Source organism: Cricetulus griseus, chromosome 5 (genome assembly GCF_003668045.3).
Source record: "Cricetulus griseus strain 17A/GY chromosome 5, alternate assembly CriGri-PICRH-1.0, whole genome shotgun sequence".
Lineage (NCBI taxonomy): Eukaryota > Metazoa > Chordata > Mammalia > Rodentia > Cricetidae > Cricetulus > Cricetulus griseus.
Genome location: NC_048598.1, coordinates 133,084,723 through 133,102,552, shown reverse-complemented (window position 1 = coordinate 133,102,552; position 17,830 = coordinate 133,084,723). Strand labels below are relative to the sequence as shown.

Genomic DNA, 17,830 nt, shown 5'->3' with positions numbered 1-17,830 from the left:
ATAAGGATACCATTCGACACTCTAAAGTTCTGTATCTGCTTTTAAATTTTTCTTCTTGAGGAAGGTGGATTTGGGGCTTGTGGCTGTTTGAGCCTGGGGCTCTTTGCCCACTGCCAAGAAGCTCATTGTTCTGCCGAGTTGCTGGCGATTCTACGGGCATACAGAACAAGGATTGGCTGCTCAGCCGCCTCTCCCTAGGATTTATTTTGTTCCTCTTGTTATATCTTCATCAGCTATCCCACCAATCAGAACACTAATGAAAATCACTGCCCAGAATGAAGTCACAGGGTTCTCAAGGCAGTGTGGTTTTTTTTTTTTTTTTTTTTTGAGTATACTATTTTTGATGTCTAGTTTCTGATCTGAGATTCCCTATCTTATGGAGATCAGCCAAATAATTAGATCTTTTAAGAATATAATCACTTCATAAGATCTAAAATCTTAATTTTTTATTCAAAATTTTGCATGTATATACGTGGTGTGCATACATTCATATGTGTGCACCTGTGTAAGTGGAGGCCAGAGGTTGATGTCAGACGTCATCCACGACTGCTCTCCGCCTTACATATTGAGGCAGGGTCTCTCAGTTAAACCAGAGATCATCAACTCAGACAGTCTAGCTAGCTTGCTCTAGGGAATCCCACTGTCTGCCTCCCAAGCTGCTACCATTAGAAGCCAACCACCACACCCACCCGGCATTTTTGTGAGTGCTGGGGACCTGAACTCTGGTCTTCACACTTGTACATCAAAGTACTTTACCCATTAAGCCATCTCCTCAGCCCCAGTGATGAATATATATTTCCTCTCTGGTCAAGTCTTTCTCGGCTCTTTTACTTACTAGCTTTCTGGCCAGGCTGTTCATTCCACCTTTCTTGTTCTGTATTTTTGTTCTGGTGGTTTTGTTGAAGTTGGTTCCTAGGAAGCAGGGCTAGTTTTTTGGTTTCTTTTTTTCTTTGAGTTCCACATTTTTGGACTTTGATGCTGGTGCCCCAGAGAACCATTTGGCACTGTGTTTGCAGCTGGCAGGAGTCAATTTCCTTTCCTTGGGTACTGTGCAAGACACAGGAGTGACGCAAATAGGTCCTGGGAGAACGTCCCCCATCCCACCCTGCTTTCATCTGCACTCGAGCCTAACCCGGTTCCCACGGGACAGTGTGTTGGTCTGCAGCCCACGACTCCAGGGAAAGCTCTGCGAGTGTACACATGGGTAGAACTTGTTCTGACCACACTCTGATAGGCCAATTGCTTCCTCCTGTTAGCCGATGTGGCATAGCCCACAGTGAGGTTTGGTGTTATTGAAGAGGGTTCCACTCTTTTATGCAACATTGAACAAGATCAAGTCCCCACTCCTGACTTCCATTTATCTCTCCATTTTTCACGTGTCTTTAATTTTTCTCCTTATCCTTCTGAATAGCTTTAAATCATACTCTCCTCATGGACGCTGAAGAGCGGTCACTTACAAATCATCAGTGTGAGAAAGTGATAATATTCTTTCTCCTATTTCACTTTTTAAATGCAACCTATTACTTTCTGATACAGTTTAACACCCCACCACCACATACATTACCCCCTTAGTGCTTCTTACTTGATCTGTACAACTAAGGCGTGTGCACTTTCAAGATTCAAGACTGCAGGATTTTGCTCACCATTGTTTTTGCTGCTTGGTGGGAAAGTTTCTGTGCACCCACCCAGCAACTGATGATGCTATGAACTGCCTGCCTGGGAGTGACAGGTGACGAGCTCTGGTTTGATTTCTTTGATTAAACAGAGAATCCCTCCCCGCCAGTAGAATATCGTTTGCCATTTTGCATTTTATTCTTTAAAGAATAATGCATTCCTCAAAACTTGGTGAAACTTAAGGAAGAATGCTGTATACCATCTTTATCCCACAGGGTTTTGGGCAAATGTTAATGGAGGAAGTTCAAATGTTAATGGAGCAGTTCAAGCCCTGAGAAAAGAAGAATTTGTTGGCATTCTGTCCACATAGGAGAACATTTACCACAGGTGGTGGCTGCATCAGAGTGCTGTACTTGGAGTTTTAGCACAGAGCTGTGTAGGGTGATTCTGTCACCACCAAGGAGTGAGTCAGGTGCCTCCTAGTTGCGCAAAGGGCCTCAAAGGCAACCTGAGACTGCCCTTCACTGGTATTGCCAGAGTGGACTGGTATATGTGCGTTTCATATTTGTGGAGGGGCCCTGGCTGTGTGTGGACATCCTGGGATTCTTCGGGGACACTGGGAACTCTATCTACACAGACCTTTTCAGCTTTAGTCATATATGGTGGGAAGCAGAAGACCATAGGACTCGCTCAGTGAAACTCTGGAAGGAATTCTGACGGGCTTACATCAGTGATAACTGTTACATTATTAGTGTTGACCCCTCTCAACTTGAGCAGGTCAAGGTTTCGAAATGTTCTGGCTGCTTAGTTTTCTCACAGGCCTTCATCCCAGCACCCAGTCTAATTCTCTGCATTCACATTATTGTGTTCACCATACTGGTCTGGTACTTGCCAGGGACGAACCACCTTTCCTTGCTGACAGTGACTTATACCTAATTACTTAAAAATTCCCTTGTGAGTGTGATTATATTTCTCTTAGTTTCTCCCTTAATCAAAGGGTTCTCTGCCTGCTGGGAAACAATGGGCAGACAGCGGATTCAGTAGTTTTTTGAGCCGGTAGCACTCTGTGATGGAGGTTTTCCTGCTTAGTGGTGTGGCCATATAATGAATTGTTTTTTTTAAAAAATATAATGAGAGCTGGGCAGTGGTGCACAGGCCTTTAATCCTAGCACTCAGGAGGCCAGCCTGGTCTACAGAGTGAGTTCCAAGACAGACTCCAAAGCTACAGAGAAACCCTGTCTCAACCACCACCCCCCAAATAATAATAATAGTAATAGAAACACAGAATGGTAAAAAAAAAAAAATACCATGATGGAAATACTGCTAACTATTCCAGCATAACCCAGTGGTAAAGCAGACTCGAGAAGGAGGCGTCCTACACATGACCATAGTGGACAATGGGAGCCCTCCACAAATATTGAATCTTATAACCCAGTAAGCTTTATCTTTACAGCTTCACTGAGTAGTATTTTGATATGTAAAATTCGCCACCTATACAAGCACATTAAAGATTAGATAACTCCCCTTCAAATAATTGTGGACAACCATGTTTATTGATTCCAAGGGATCTTACTGTTGGAAGGTAACAAGAAACTACATTTCAGCATGTACTATTGAACCTGGATCACTCTAAAACACCAGAGAAAGGGAAAATATATTTAAGATGCTTTTAGAATGAATTCAAGTTTTGAAAGTATTATAGAGAAAAATTAACTCACAGGTAATACTTTCAACGTCTCAAAAGAAAATGGAAACATGCCATTTTTGTAAAATAAAAAAATAGATGTCATTAATGGCACATTTTAATGTTGTCATAGATTTCCCATGAGGGTGTCAGGAACAGTGGGGACAGTTTGTGGCCTTACTGGGAAGAACAGGACCTGGGAAGGAGGAAAACATAGCATTTGGCTTCCTCTGTTGATCAACAGGACATTGTCCAACTAATTCCACACCTGAACTAGAAATATTTCTTGGAAGTTCTAAAATATTTTTTTCCAATATCTTTCTGTCATTTGCTTCAGTTTATCACACCCTGAAAATAGATGAACATCTCCTTGTGCTTTTTTTCAAACCACAGAGTAGCCCTAACTTCAATTCACATTTCAAATTGGCCCAAATATGGCTGCACCTGCACATCTCTCAACTAAGCCTTTTGGTATTTTGATTTTCATAAAACATTTTAAATAGCACAGTGAAATTGGTAAAATACCTCATAGAATGATCAGTTATGACCACAGGCGACTAGAAAAAGAATTCCATGTGTTCAAAGAGAATAACAGTGTGTGGTCAATTCTATAAACAGTATGTATGGAAAAATAAGTTCTTAGGAACACTTCTTCAGTGTGATGAATGAGGTTATAATTCCATTTATTCTTTCAGTAACGCAGGCAAAAGTTAAAACTTGGGTACTGTGCTAAGTCCTTTACAGTGCTCCATACTGAACAGTCTTAAGTCCTTCACAGTGTCTGTACTGATGGGTACTGCACTGAGTACATATAATTTCTCATATCGAGTACTGTGATAAATGCTTTACCATAGCGCATGAGTTGAGAACAGTACTCTTTTCATCTGCATTCCAGCTCATACACAGAATTCCCCAAAGTTAGAGATGTAGTGACAATGTGCCCCACTCTGGTCTCCGTAACATGGAATCTGGGCTTTTCCCCACCCGACTCCATCTTGTCTCACCAGAACCCTTTCATCTCCTCAGGCTGGCAGTGCTCTCAAATGAGAGCATGAGCAGGACACTAAGACCCATAAATTCACACGGGCTTCCCAGCAACAGAAGAACGTGAGATTACTGCCACACAGCCAACAAAGGAGGAAGTGCTGTGCTTGGTGAGGATGTCCTTAACTGGGCAGTGTTCCCTCACAAGTCTCAGTATCGACAATGAAAACAACAAGAGAGGGAACAGGCAGGGACAAAAGTAGAGCCATGGAGGCTGGTGTCGGTAGCTATGGCAGCAGTAGCCCCAGTGGCTGTCTTTAGAAGTGGCAACAGATACAATTGGCTGAAAATGACAGAGATGAAGCTTAGAGACAGAAGACAGAACAGCTTTGCTGCCGAGGGCAACAATCGGCCACCTGTCTCTTTTCATCATCCTCCAAAGTCTAAGCAGGGTGAAATGAGGGCATCAGTGTCCTCTGCCCAGTGTCCCCATGGCATCTGTGTGGCCTGCAGCACAGCCCTCCTTGACAAGGGTTGTTATGGGGAAGACGAGGACATCAGGCAGGAGGGCATGGGTGCCCAGGGGTATGATAGACGCCATTCCTGAGCATCAGCCTACTGCACAGGCCATTGGTGACATTCTCAGCCCCATCCTGCAGAGATGGCACCAAGTAAGGGGCACAGGGGCCTGCGATGTCCTCTGCTGTTTGCCGACATGACATGGATCAATGACACTTTCCCAATCCTTGATTCCCTCTTCCATAGAGATCCGTTTTTTCCATGCAGAGCAGCTATCGTCACCTCTACAGTGATTACACAGCATCACACACCTCTCACTGTGCTCACGGCTGTGTGCCAGTGTTTTCAATGTTTGATAAGAGGCTCCATTGAGAAAAAGTTGATGTTTTACAGGTAGGTGCTGAGACACTTGCTCTAGTTCTCAGAAGGGTGGACAACCCCAGCTGTCCAGCTCATGCTCCAAAGGCAGCCAAAGCTTTATTCCACTCATCTCCATGTGGTTTGGATGGTATTTTGAAGCAAAGTCTAGTGACACAGGCTGTTAGCACAGCTATTCTAGAAACTGAGGCAGAAGAAGGGTCACAGGTTCAAGGCCCACTTATGCTAGTGTGTGTTTTAAAGCCAGCCCAGGCAACTCAGCAAGACTCTGTCTCAAATTTTTAAAAGGAGGGAGTGTGGGCAGCGTAGATCAGTGGTAGAGTGCTTGCTTAGTGTGTGTGAGGCCTTAGGTTCAGTCCTCAATCACACACACACACACACACATACACACACACACACACACACACACACACACACACACACACACACACACAATCTCCCAAATGCACAGGATATTCTAAGGATTGCTGTAAAAGTAAACTTCTGCATTTCTATAGGAAGGCTACAGTAACAGTCATTTAGTGATAACAGAGCAGGGGACGGCATCAGAAATTCTCCATCAGCGTTGGGGACTGGCTGACTGGCAAAATCACCATCATCTTTCCTCCTATAGGCAGGAATGCAGTGGCCATTAACACACATCTCCTTCAGAGTAGGCAATTTTGTGCCAGCTCTCCCATGAGATACAGAGTTGCCAGTGATTTTGTCCGTACAATGTCTATGTTACTGACCACTTCTTTCCCAGAAGATCGCTGTTCACTTGTGCTGGAGCCATTTGTAGGTAACGTTCATTGCTTCCATAAGTCAAGGCTCATCCTGAGTCACCACCATGTCCCTCCCTCCTCCGTACTCCTTTCCAGCACTGTAACCCTCCCAGGCACATATTAGCTACTGGCTGGCTGAGGAGAAATGCCTGGTCTATGGATGGAACTTCTACCAGGAGCAGTGAGGAGCTTTTGTTCAGATTCTGGGCTCTGTGGTTCCTTGGCTACTGGGGGACAGTTCTGAATCCATGTTGTTATCGTTTCCCCCCTCTCTAGAGTATGAATAACAGTGATAGTGACCCCATAGAGCTGCTGTGAAAACTGTTGAGGTGATCCCCATCATATAACTCCTATACTGTTTCCATAAAGAATATTTCTTCAGACTTTCACTGTTGCTAGGATCAAAGGCAAGGATACTCTTCTATGTTGCTGTGGGGCAGCTGCAGAATCATTTTCCATAGCAGGCTGAGATTTTACTTCAGGGAAAGGTGACTCTCAAAAAAAAAAGTCATTCAGATCTAACCTGACTGAGAGAAATATCGAGTCAAGCCATTTCCTAGACCGTTAGGTAAGCCAGTAAGACAGACGCCCACACAGTGATACTTTCAGAACAGTTGGGGGAAAGCACAGCATGTCTATGATTTCCCTCAGTTTCTCCTCACATTTAAGGAGTTGGTACACATGCTGCCATGAGTCAGAGCTCAGCATCCCTTTAAGGAATTCACAAGCTAATAACTAGACACCAGAAGAGGAGACAATGCTCAGGATGCAGATAGTGACCTGCAGAAGGGTGTGTCGGAGAGACTCCACCATCTAGGACTCTGTAGACTGCCATGCACAGGCCACAGAAAGTGCAACCCTGGGAAAGCCAAGCCTCATTCCCTTCAACTTTTGTTCAAAGGTTCCTTGTGGAAGGGGTTTCTTTGGCATCCCTTAGGAGGTCATCCTGAGATGAACAAAGCAGAGCCTCCTCACTAGATCTACCGCCAGGGGTGTGTATGGCTGCTCTCAAATGAGCATTGGGATTGCCAGGCTTGGTTTGCTACTAGCCTGTGATATATTTTCCTTGGATGCCCTGAGTACTCCTGAGAGAGTAGAAAAATGCAGAGATTTTTATTTATTGCTATTTCCACCCCTAGAGTAGATCCCAGCCCAGAGAACTAACCCAGCAAATTTTGGTTAAGAACCAGAAAGAGTAGATGTATAATGAAGGGACGTGCCCACTCCTGTCTGGCCAGACCAAACAAGTGAGGAATGGTATCCTCCTGTGACTACCCACTATTGTCCTGGGAGGCTGGACTGTTGCGTCCCACTGTCCCCAAGGTGCCACTCACCTTCAGCTTGTGCTCATGTTCCTTGTTGACCCGGGCCAACAACTGAGCCTTCCTTCGGTTTAGGGCATCAATGAGAGCATCGCACTGGGCCACCAGGCAGGCCTCAAACTCCACACTGTTTTCCTGAATGAGAAAGCACACTTCTCAGGCACATGGATGGGGGCAGCTTGGGTAGTCAAAAACCAGAGCACCCCATTCCTTCCTACTGAAGAGAAAGGAAGGAAGTCTGTCTACAGAGCACATACTATTTCCAAATTGCTGGTAAACCGTGTTCTGTAGTGCGAGTGTTTTGCTTTTGATTTACATGGAAAAAAAGTAGGTATTTGTTAATTAAATTATTTTTTATCAAAAGAAATCATCTCTGCAGCTTGAATTATAGTAAGTATAAAAATGTTTTGGCTTGCACAAGTCCACTGCATGTACTTAGTTCTGCGGTGGTGTCTAGGAGGAAGAGGGTAGAGTCAGGGCAGGAGAGAAAGGGGTAATTTAACAGAAGAAAGAAGAGGGGATGACAAAGGTCCTCCATATTAAACGATGATACAATGTTGCAAAGGACAATGAGCAAAAGCAGTTGTACCTCATGAAGAAAGGCAATAGTGGAGAACAACTCATATTGGTAACAACATTTTCTTGCTGTACAATCAGACAGGACACTGTAGCTTGCTAAGGAAAGGGAGAAAGCTAGAGAAGGAAGTGTGGTCCCCTGGTATTTAAGTTGAATGCTGGCTATGGCAGTTTTTCCTTGATTTTACCCATTAGTTCTTTCAATTAGCAATTCTGAATTATAGGCATATATTAAAGGTCTTTGATACTTATTCAGCAACTTTCTTCAAATGCCGAGTCTTTGTCTGAGACCGAATTAGATGAAGCAGTAGCTCCTATGGATGCTAATTTCTGCTCTCCTGGCAACCATCTTTGAATTCTCAGAGAACGTCCTTGAAGAAACATTTAAGGGCTTGCTGTGCCCTATCTAGAGTGATGGTGGGAGGGAGCCTTCCCTCGAAGACTCTGCTGCTGTTTTCTTATGGAAAGAACACTTTGCTCTGATAGAAAGGCAAGCCCGGGGCTGCACTGTTTGTGCCAGCAAATGCAAAGAAAGGGTTGATTGATGAACGCTGTTGCTTTGGAAAACAGAAGGAAGTGTACAAAACTGCTAGGGAACCAACAGTTTTAACACGGGCATGCATACAAAAAAAGAAAAAAGGCAACGGAACCAGTGTGCAGTGCTTTGAAAGGCTGGCTTACATTAAAAATCCATTTCTGCTTTGACATGGGTTAGTCCCTCAGAAAGCCAATTTACTGGAGGGCAGAGTTAAGGTTACTTCTGTGAGGCAAATCTCAAAACATGTAAGACTGGTAAACAGGGCAGAGGGGTCATTGTTTTGTTGTCTCGTGTGTTTTACGGTTTCTCCCTTTCGGCTACAGTGGGAAATATATGCATTCTCAAATGCCGACTGACCTGCTGGCCATAGGCAATCTGAAAGTATAGTCACTAGGGCACTGAGGCTAGAAAATATCTAAGTGTCTGAGACGAAAGAAGCATTATGATAGAACAGAGAGAAAGGAAAAAAGAGAGGGAGAAGGGAGGGTGAGAGAAGGAAGAAGACAGGAAACGATTAATGTTAAATAAAACAAGCCTTGGGGACCAACAGAATTTTAGAAACTCGGTTCGCAAAGAAATGGGCCTCTGTCTAAATGCAATGTGGTAACAGGGTCAGGGCCTCAGAGTGGAAGGCAGGAAGCACCTGAGACAGACAACCCTGGCTTGTGGACAAAAGAGCTACCTCAAGAAGCGGCCCGTGTGAGGTTAACCACTGTGTGTGTCTGCCTGTGTAGGGGGACAGGGCAGAAAGAAAGAGGGATTTCCTCAGAACACATCAAGTCAGAGGGCCTCACCCGGCTTTGGTTGCATTCAGCCTGTGCTGCCCACCCCTGCACCCCCCCACTCCCTTCACCCCTGTACCTGGATCTGTTGCACCATGCTGCGGAGTTGCACCAGGAACTCCTTGGCTTCTTTGGCCCTGTCTGACAATCCATTCAGCGCCTGGGAGAGCTGGCTCTGTGGAGAGAAGGAAGGAAAGCCTGAGCTGCAGGTACACAGGGCTATGTGTGCTACTTCAAAGCCATGGGGCTCCCAAACCCTGGAGCCATTAGTCTGCTCCGAATCCTCTTGTCTGGGCCTTTGGGGTAACGTGGGTAGTTGGGTTCTAGTACCCAGGCAAGCAGTCCTTCCCTGGGCCCCTAGGGGAGCACGTTTTTCTCTGAGGCTGCAGATGTTCCTGGCCACTGGAGTCAACTGCTTCACTAGTTGATAGCCACGTAGAGTGACCTCATCTCGTTAGTTCATCAATCTTTTATTTCATTTGTGAGGGATAAAAAACCAAACAAAACTAGTGAGTCAATTGAGTTGACAGTACTTAGCCCAAAGGTTCATTGGTCGGGGTGGGGGTAGGGTGGGAGTGGGGAAAGAAATAAGGAAGACAATCAGGATGAAAAAGGAAGGGTTGAGCATTGGTGTGATGCTCTGGGGCCACAAAAATGTTAATGGATGAAGATAAAGGCCCGGAGAGCATTCCACCCCACCAATGTCCTCCTCCTTTTTCCAAGTGCACTTACTCTAGGTTCCCAAGCCCCAACAGCATCCTAACCAAGGCCAATGCCTACCCTGTTCCTAACCCCCACACCACCAAACCTCCGGTAGTTCTGCAGGGGCAAAGTGTGTCCAGGCCAGCACTGCTTTCCAGCCATGGCATCTGCTGAGATGACCAACACCCAAGCCACTCATCAATGGAAGCTAGGTGAAGGTCCACCAGAGAATGGCAGGTCTGAGAAACCTGACACGTGACCAGTGTGGCTGATGCAGTTTCTCCTCTTTGGTTTCTGCCTTTGAGGCAGATCAGTATCTTCTGGATAGGAGGTCAATGCAGCAAGGATGGTGGGGTAAGGACCAGGGGTTCTGAGTCAGTATCCCAAGGCTCTCACCACTGTGTTTCCTGTTGGGAAGAATGAACTGCTACTTAAGCCCTGTGCTGAGGTTTTTCATTCCTGAAGCTGTGGATATAAGATTCTTTGTCCTAGCAGGCTAAGCAGAATCATTGTCCCCCATGCAGTGGCTGGCCCTTCTTTGTTCCTCTTTCCTGTGCCTTCTTGAAAGCCCCAAACCCATTCTCCTCAACCAGTACAATGCCCCTCGTATCCTTTCAGCAAAAAGACAAACACCTCAAAATGATATCTCTTGGTCCTGTGATTTTTTTCTCTTAGATTTGTCTTATTAAATATGAAGGGAGACACTGCATTTTCTCTAAAATACGAAGGTCAAATGCTGATCATTGAAATAGTATTTTGCCATTGGGCTCTTAATGAATATAGGGCAGTGCGTAAGGGAACTATCCCATTTTGTAGATGCTGCCAACTACCTGCTGTCTATGCGTTTACACATAGTTTGGCCACCTGAATAAAATGAGAATGCTACTTACTCTTGGATGGTGTGGGCACTGCATGAGATAACATTTTAAAGGCCAGGACGCTTTAAATGCAGGTGTTTCCTTAATAACTGTTGGGTGGTTTTTAACTCACATTTGCTTCCTTCATTTCCAGGTACCTAAACACCCAATGATGAGGTGATGGGAGGATGTCCTTCCGTATGCTCTGAATATGTTTCTCTAATTGGTTGATGAATAAAGCTGTTTCTGCCAATGGACAGGAAGGATTTAGTCAGGCAGGAAATCCAAATAGGGATAGAGAAAGGTAGTAGCTGGAGTCAGGGAGATGCCATGTAGCTGCTGAGGAAGCAGGAAGTCCAGGCATCACCAACAAGCAAAGACCACGCAGAGATACACAGATGAATAGAAATGACTTAATAATTAAGAGAGAGCTAGCCATTAAGAAGCCAGAAACATTGGCCAAGCAGTTTAGAATTATTATATGCCTCTGTGTGTTAATTTGGGACTAAACGGTGGCAGGACCAGGTGGGACAGAAACTTCTGTCTGCAATGAGGAATTCAAAGGGAAGACTCCTCAGTAATATCTGCTGGAAACATCTTTGTTGGCTTGTACTTTGCTATGTATTTCAACCCCACAAAGTATACCAGCACAACCAAAAGAGTCTACATTGCAAAGGGGCCTTTCATCTCTTTATTACTGTGTCTTAGTGACACCATCATTTGGGGGTAAATTTTCTCTTTAAGAACTTTTGCCAGTCAGAGATCTATAAGGATGATACCAACTAACAATCTAAGCAATAGTGGAGAGGCTATCTTAAATGCCCTTCCCAGATAATGAGATTGATGACTGACTATCTTATATGCCATCCTAGAGCCTTCATCCAGTAGCTGATGGAAGCAGAAGCAGACACCCACAGCTAAACACTGAGCTGAACTCCTAGAATCCAGTTGCAGAGAGGGAGGAGTGATGAACAAAGTGGTCAAGACCAGTCTGGAGAAATTCGCAGAAACAGCTGACCTGAACAAGGGGGAGCTTATGGGTTCAGACTGATAGCTAGGAAATCAGCATAGGACGACCCAGACCCACTGAGAAACCAGCATAGGACGACCCAGACCCACTGAACGTGGGTCAGTCAGGAGGCCTGGACAATCTATGAGGCCTCTAGTAGTGGATCAGTGATTATCCTTAGTATACGAATGGATTTTTGGACCCCACTCCACATGGAGGGATACTCTCTCAGCCTAGACACATGGGGGAGGGTCTAGGCCCTGCTCCAAATAATATGACAGACTTTGAAGATTCCCTCATGGAAGGCCTTACCCTCCCCGGGGTGCAGAAAGGGGATGGGATAGGGAGTTGTGGGGGCAGGGGAGGAGGGGAGGGAGAGGGAACTGGGATTGACAAGTAAAACAATCTTGTTTCTAATTTAAATTTAAAAAATAGGAAAAAAAAGAACTTTTTCCAGGCCCTGGAGAAATGTCCCAGCCATTAAAATATAAGACTGTTTCTAAGATCTCAGTAAACAAAAGAACAGGTTCTCATTTGGAAACACAGTAATAAAATGAGAGACAATTCTAAAGAGGGGAGTTTGGTATTCACTGTTATCTGTAGAACTCGAGTTCTTCATTTTTTTCCAAATGAATGGCAGTCTACTGGGATACAAAGATCTTCCTCTCTGTAGTCAATGTACTTAGAGGTTTGAGAGCAGGAGTCAAATTCATATGGCTACACACACATTAAACTTCCTGATTTCTGACATTCCAACCTCAAAATTTATCATGTCTGTGTAAAGATTTATTGACTGGGCACTGTTACATACTTGGGAAAGCTATGGTGAAGTCTGGCAACAACTCAGTAGGCAAAGGCACTTTCTATGCACGCTTGAACTCAACACCTACAGAAAACGCCAGGCTCAGGACATCATTCTGTAACCCCAGTACAAGGGAGCCAGAGATAGGAGTCCTGGCCAGCTAGCCTAGCTTAATTGATGAACTCTAGGTTCAGTGCAAGACCCTGTCTTGAAAAATCAGTTGGGGAGCGATTAAGGAAGTCAGCCAGCATCAACGTCTGTGCATTTTTGTGTGCACATGTACACCCACCCAATAAAACACATATAAAATCCCCCACACACAAATTTTCAAAATGATATTTAGGAGTAGACAAAGAGTCTATCTTCATTCAGGGTCTTAAATGTCAGAGCAATAAGTGAGCAGCAAAAATCAATTTTCCTCCAGATTTAATCTCTTTGTGTCTGTGTTGGAGGTTGGGTGCCCTCCACCCAGCTGACAATTGTTTGACATTTGATAAACAGCTATTTTATAAGATAGAGATCCATGAAGTTTTCCCCTAAGCTTTGCCCACTTGCAGAATTTGGCAGCAGACAAAGTGCTGTATTGTAAGGGTTTATGTTTGTTGCTTTCGTTGGCTAGCTTCCTGAGCACGTTTATAAGCCGTATCTGATTAAACATTATTACTTATTGATCTGGTTTGCTTAAAACATTTGAATCTAGCCTGTGCCAGCAGAGGTGTTTTGTATTCAGGACCACAGAGCAGTGCTGTGAACTTTCTGCCTGTGCACTGAATGTGTGTTCTCCTCTGGGCATCCTTGGAGGGAGAAAGGTACAGTTAGTTCTAAAGGCTGTTTGTAATGCCTAAGCCAAGGCACTTGGGTTTCCTGGATATTTGTCTTCTAATTTGAGATGGTTCTGAAAGTGAAGGAGTATTACAATGAGGCAGCCACAGACACTCTGATGAATTTCTTGGCTCAGGGCATGCTTGGAATAACCAGGGTCTCCCTGGAAGGAGGCACACTGTTTGAATCTGAAGTAGAGAAAAAGAGCCCCACATCCTTCTTCCCTCCTCGCTTGCCTGTATGGGATGGTTGTTTGTGAGTGTGAAATGCTTGCATATGTGTGATAGCCCTTCAGAGAGGGTGAGGGTCTCTAGGCTTTGGGTGAAGCTGCTGTTACAGAGGTCTTGTGGCTAGGGACACAGTCAACAAATCTCATTATGTTTACTGTGAATTTGATTCTGAGCTGTGTGTAGATCCAGGGAGGACTTTTAATCTGGAACAGTCATATACAAACTTCTTCCATTGTCTTAGCTACAAGAGACAAACAAAAAACCCTAACACCTCTTAAAAGAGAAACTTTATTTTGGCTCTCGGTTTGAAGGTACAATCCATTGTTGTGGGGAGGTCAAGATGGCAAACGTTTAAAGCAGCTGGTCATACTGCATTTGTAATAAGGATGCAGAGAGCAATGACTACCTCTACCAAGCTAGCTTTCTCTTTAAATTAAAAAAAAATATGTATACATACATATATATATATACATATATATATATATATATATATATATATATTGGTTGTGAGCACATGCATGTGCGTGCGTGTGTGCGCGTGTGTGCGTGTGTGTGTGTGTGTGTGTGTGTGTGTGTGTGCTCATGAGTGCGTGTGTGCGTGCGTGTGTGTGTGCGTGTGTGTGTGTGTGTGTGTGTGTGTGTGTGTGTGTACTTCCACATCCAGGCATATGTGCCACAGTGGTACATACGGAGGTGAGAGGACAGCTTTGTGGACTCTATTCTATTCTTTCCTCCTTTCTGTGGGTGTAGGGAGTAACCCTAGCCCCACCCAATAGTCCTGGGGCAGGTACCAGGTGGACCTGGGGACTCGCCCATAAGGGCGGGGTGAAGGAAAGCCGGCATGACGTAAAGGGGGCTTCTTAAAGGACTGCACGTGGGGACCGCGCTCTCTCTTTGTTCTGGCCGCGCTGGCTGGGTTCTTAACCTAGCTCTGGCCTGTGTTTCACCCAGCTGTGCTTGGAAATAAAGAGACCTTAATCCAATATGTGGGTTCTGGGGCTTGAACTCAGGTTTCCAGGCTTGCAAAGCAAGCACCTGTACCTACTACGCCACCTTGCCAGCCCACTTTCCCCTTTTTTATACTGTCTAGGACCCAAGTCAGGGATGCTGTGCCAGCCACTGTTAGGTTGGTTCTTCTCACTATGATTAACCTGATCAAGAGCATCCCTCTAGGGTACTCCTGGAGGCTGGTCTACTAGGTAATTGCAGATCCCATCCAGTTCACAATCAATAGTGAATCATATCTACCTTCATTGCTACCATGACAAAGATTCTCTTCCTGCCCAAACTATAGTAAGGTTCTCTGGAACCCCCTTCCCCATTAGGCCTTCGCCTTGGTCTATAGGGCATGGACTAACACAGTTGCATGGTATCCCTATGATGAACCCCTCCCCCACTTAAAGCACTTGCTTGAGGAAACCCAAAGTCACAGAAAAGATTTACAGTTATCCAGTACCTGAAGACAGAGCCCTGTCTCCCCGTCTTTGTAGCAGGAGAGGGGGAGAGGGGCTGACTTTAACAAGTGTCAGTGAGCAAGCCTAGCTGGGTTTCATGGATGAATTGTCTCCTAACTACATTTTACAGCTTTTTTTTTTTTTTGCTTCCTTGGCTGTATTAATCTCCAAAGCAGAATTCATTTCAGGAATACTAGGTAATGAATTTGGAGGGTCAACCCCTCAATTTAACCAGAGACGTGTAAATAACTTTGGAAAAATACCTTGATATTTATCTTTGGAAACTTGTGTATATTTATACGGAGATCTACATGTTCCTCAGTAGTGGATATCATCAAAACTGGGTCATGAAGGGCATCACTGCATTGATGTGACATGAAAGGGCAATTGCTGCCCTTTTCATTTAATGTAACTTAATAATGTAATTTAATAACTTAATAATGTAATTTAATATCTTTCTATTTTCCAATAGCTACAAAATGCTTAGATAATACTCACTATATGCCAGGTGCTATTTGTAATGTTTTAAATATGCTGTCTCATTTGGCTTCTGAGACAATTTTTGTAGCTGATGAAATCAAACTGGAAGGTTAAGAGTTCTGAAGCCATAATACTTTTTAGAAGCATAGCGGGGCTTCCAAGACAGGCAATCTGGGGCCAGAGTCCATGCTATTAACTTGAAAGCTACAGTGTAATGCACTCTATACATCACCACAATTTATATAATTAATCGCTTATTTTATGAGTTAGATTGCTTTCACATTGTTGCAAAGAGTTGAAATGAAATCTATGTTGTAACTATTTGACTATTGTAAATTATCCCCACCTCTAGAGGTGAGCATGCTTGATCAAGAAACACTCATATTTAGAGTTTTGAAAATCAAGTTGCCAAAATTGCCTCTGAGGAATTATTATTTATATTCCCACAGAAGGTGGTAAAGTAAGCCTTTCAAACAGTATTGATGGCACATTTGCATTTGTAGTCTGGTAGGAAAAAGAAAAAAAGAAAAAATAGAAGGAGGGACTGAGAGGGGAGGGAGGGAGGGAGGGAGGGAGAGGGAGGGAGGGAGGGAGGGAGGGAGGGAGGGAGGGAGGGAGAGAAGTCAAGAGGCTGGAGAGATGCTCAAAGACTGAGAGCACTGGCTGCTCTTGCAGAGGACTTGTGTTCTGTTCCCAGTACACATGTGGCTCTCAACCACTTGTAACTCCAGTTTCAGGGAATCCAACACTCTCTTCTGGCCTCTGTAGGCTCCTGGTACACACACACATATATACTGAGCCCCACACAAACACACATAAAATAAAAATAAATCTTATAAAAAACTTTAGAAAACAGAATCTCAGTTCTCAAAATTTACACTTAAATATTGCCAATGTGATATTTAATATTTAGTTGGGGGAAGAGCACACTTCACCCCAGACTTCCTTAATGATTTTTTCCTGGCTCAGGGGAAAATTCTCATTGGTGGCATTTGCAAAGCATCAGGAAGAAGTCCTGGCATACAAAGAACTGCCTAAGCACTTGTTAAACAAGTGCTTTTCCTCCACTGTCACTACTGCTAAGATGGCTTTGTGGCCATGAAGGTTGGAGTCCCAACTTGAAAGAGGAATTGAAGTCACAGCATACTTGTTTTAGTAGATTGTGTTAAAAGTGCCCGGTCCACAGAACCTCATTATTTTGTGGGTGGATTCATGCTTATGATCACTTCCGGTAAACATTCAATAGGCACCTAAGCTACATTCTCCTCTTAAAGATGGACATACACAAGGTAAATACACATGACACACACTTCAGAAATGTCATTGGACCGATTACTCAGATGGCTTTAGTTTTTAATGGTTTGACCTCTGGATTTTAATAGATAACCACAAAATCCTCAAGCCACTTATAACGGGCCAATAGGAAGATTTACTCCATTTCTTCAGAAAGGGGGCGGGGTGGGGAACATGTCAACATGACAAGCCCAGAGTTACTTGAGGGATTCTCAATTAGGGGATTGCTCAGAGAAGACTGGCCTGTGCCAAGTCCGTGAGGAACGGTCTTGGTTAATGATTGATGAGGGAGGGCTTGGCACACTGGGGGTGGTAACATCCCAACGCACATGGGCCTGGGCTGTACGGAGACGTTGGCTAATCAGGAGCCGGAGAGAAGAAATGCAGCAAGCAGTATTCCTCCTTGGTTTCTGTTCCAGGACACTTTGCTTAGTGACAGATTGTGACCTGGAAGTAGAAGCCAAATAAACCGTTTCCTCCCCAAGTTGATTTTACTCAGTATGTTATCACAAAAACAGAAAGTAAATGAGGGCAGCTGCCTTCCACGTAGAGGATATTGCTGCCTTCGATGGAGGTATTGTCACTTCTCAGCTCTTTTATTAAGGTAGGCAAAGAGTTAGGGGATTGGGAGAAGAGGCAGATTCTCAAAGACACAATCTAAAGCTTTCAAATGCACAGGTTTCATTAGTTCTCAAACTGCTTGTCACTGCTGAATTAAAATGAATCACAAGAGAAAGTAGGCACCCTAGAATAGCCCGCAAAGCTAAAGGGTACATTGATGACAGTGCATTCAGTTAGCTTTACCTTCCTGGTTCAAAGCTAACCAAAGCTAAAGGTAAACTCCCTGTAGTAAATTCTGTTAGTGTTCTCTCCTGTTTCAAACACTCATGCCAAATTCAAGGCTATCCTGTAACTGACTGAAAAGTTAAAACCAACAGAAAAGAAATGTGATTGTTTCTTTCCTGGTTGGCCCATCATCCTGGGCAGATTCAGTTTTCATGTCTACATCAGTAAAAGCCT

At 44.2% G+C, this 17,830-nt stretch overlaps 1 protein-coding gene across 5 annotated transcripts in view; it reads right to left on the bottom strand.

The window, feature by feature from the left end:
- The window catches only part of LOC100765785 (E3 ubiquitin-protein ligase TRIM9), a 99,796-nt gene that overhangs the window by 35,023 nt on the left and 46,943 nt on the right, over positions 1–17,830 (bottom strand). For all 5 annotated transcript variants that reach the window (XM_035445276.1, XM_035445277.1, XM_035445278.1 and 2 more), the window contains exons 2-3: positions 9,241–9,336; positions 7,278–7,400 (exon numbers count right to left, since the gene is read on the bottom strand). In XM_035445276.1, the coding sequence (XP_035301167.1) occupies positions 7,278–7,400; positions 9,241–9,336 (219 nt within the window). The remainder of the gene's footprint in view (positions 1–7,277; positions 7,401–9,240; positions 9,337–17,830) is intronic.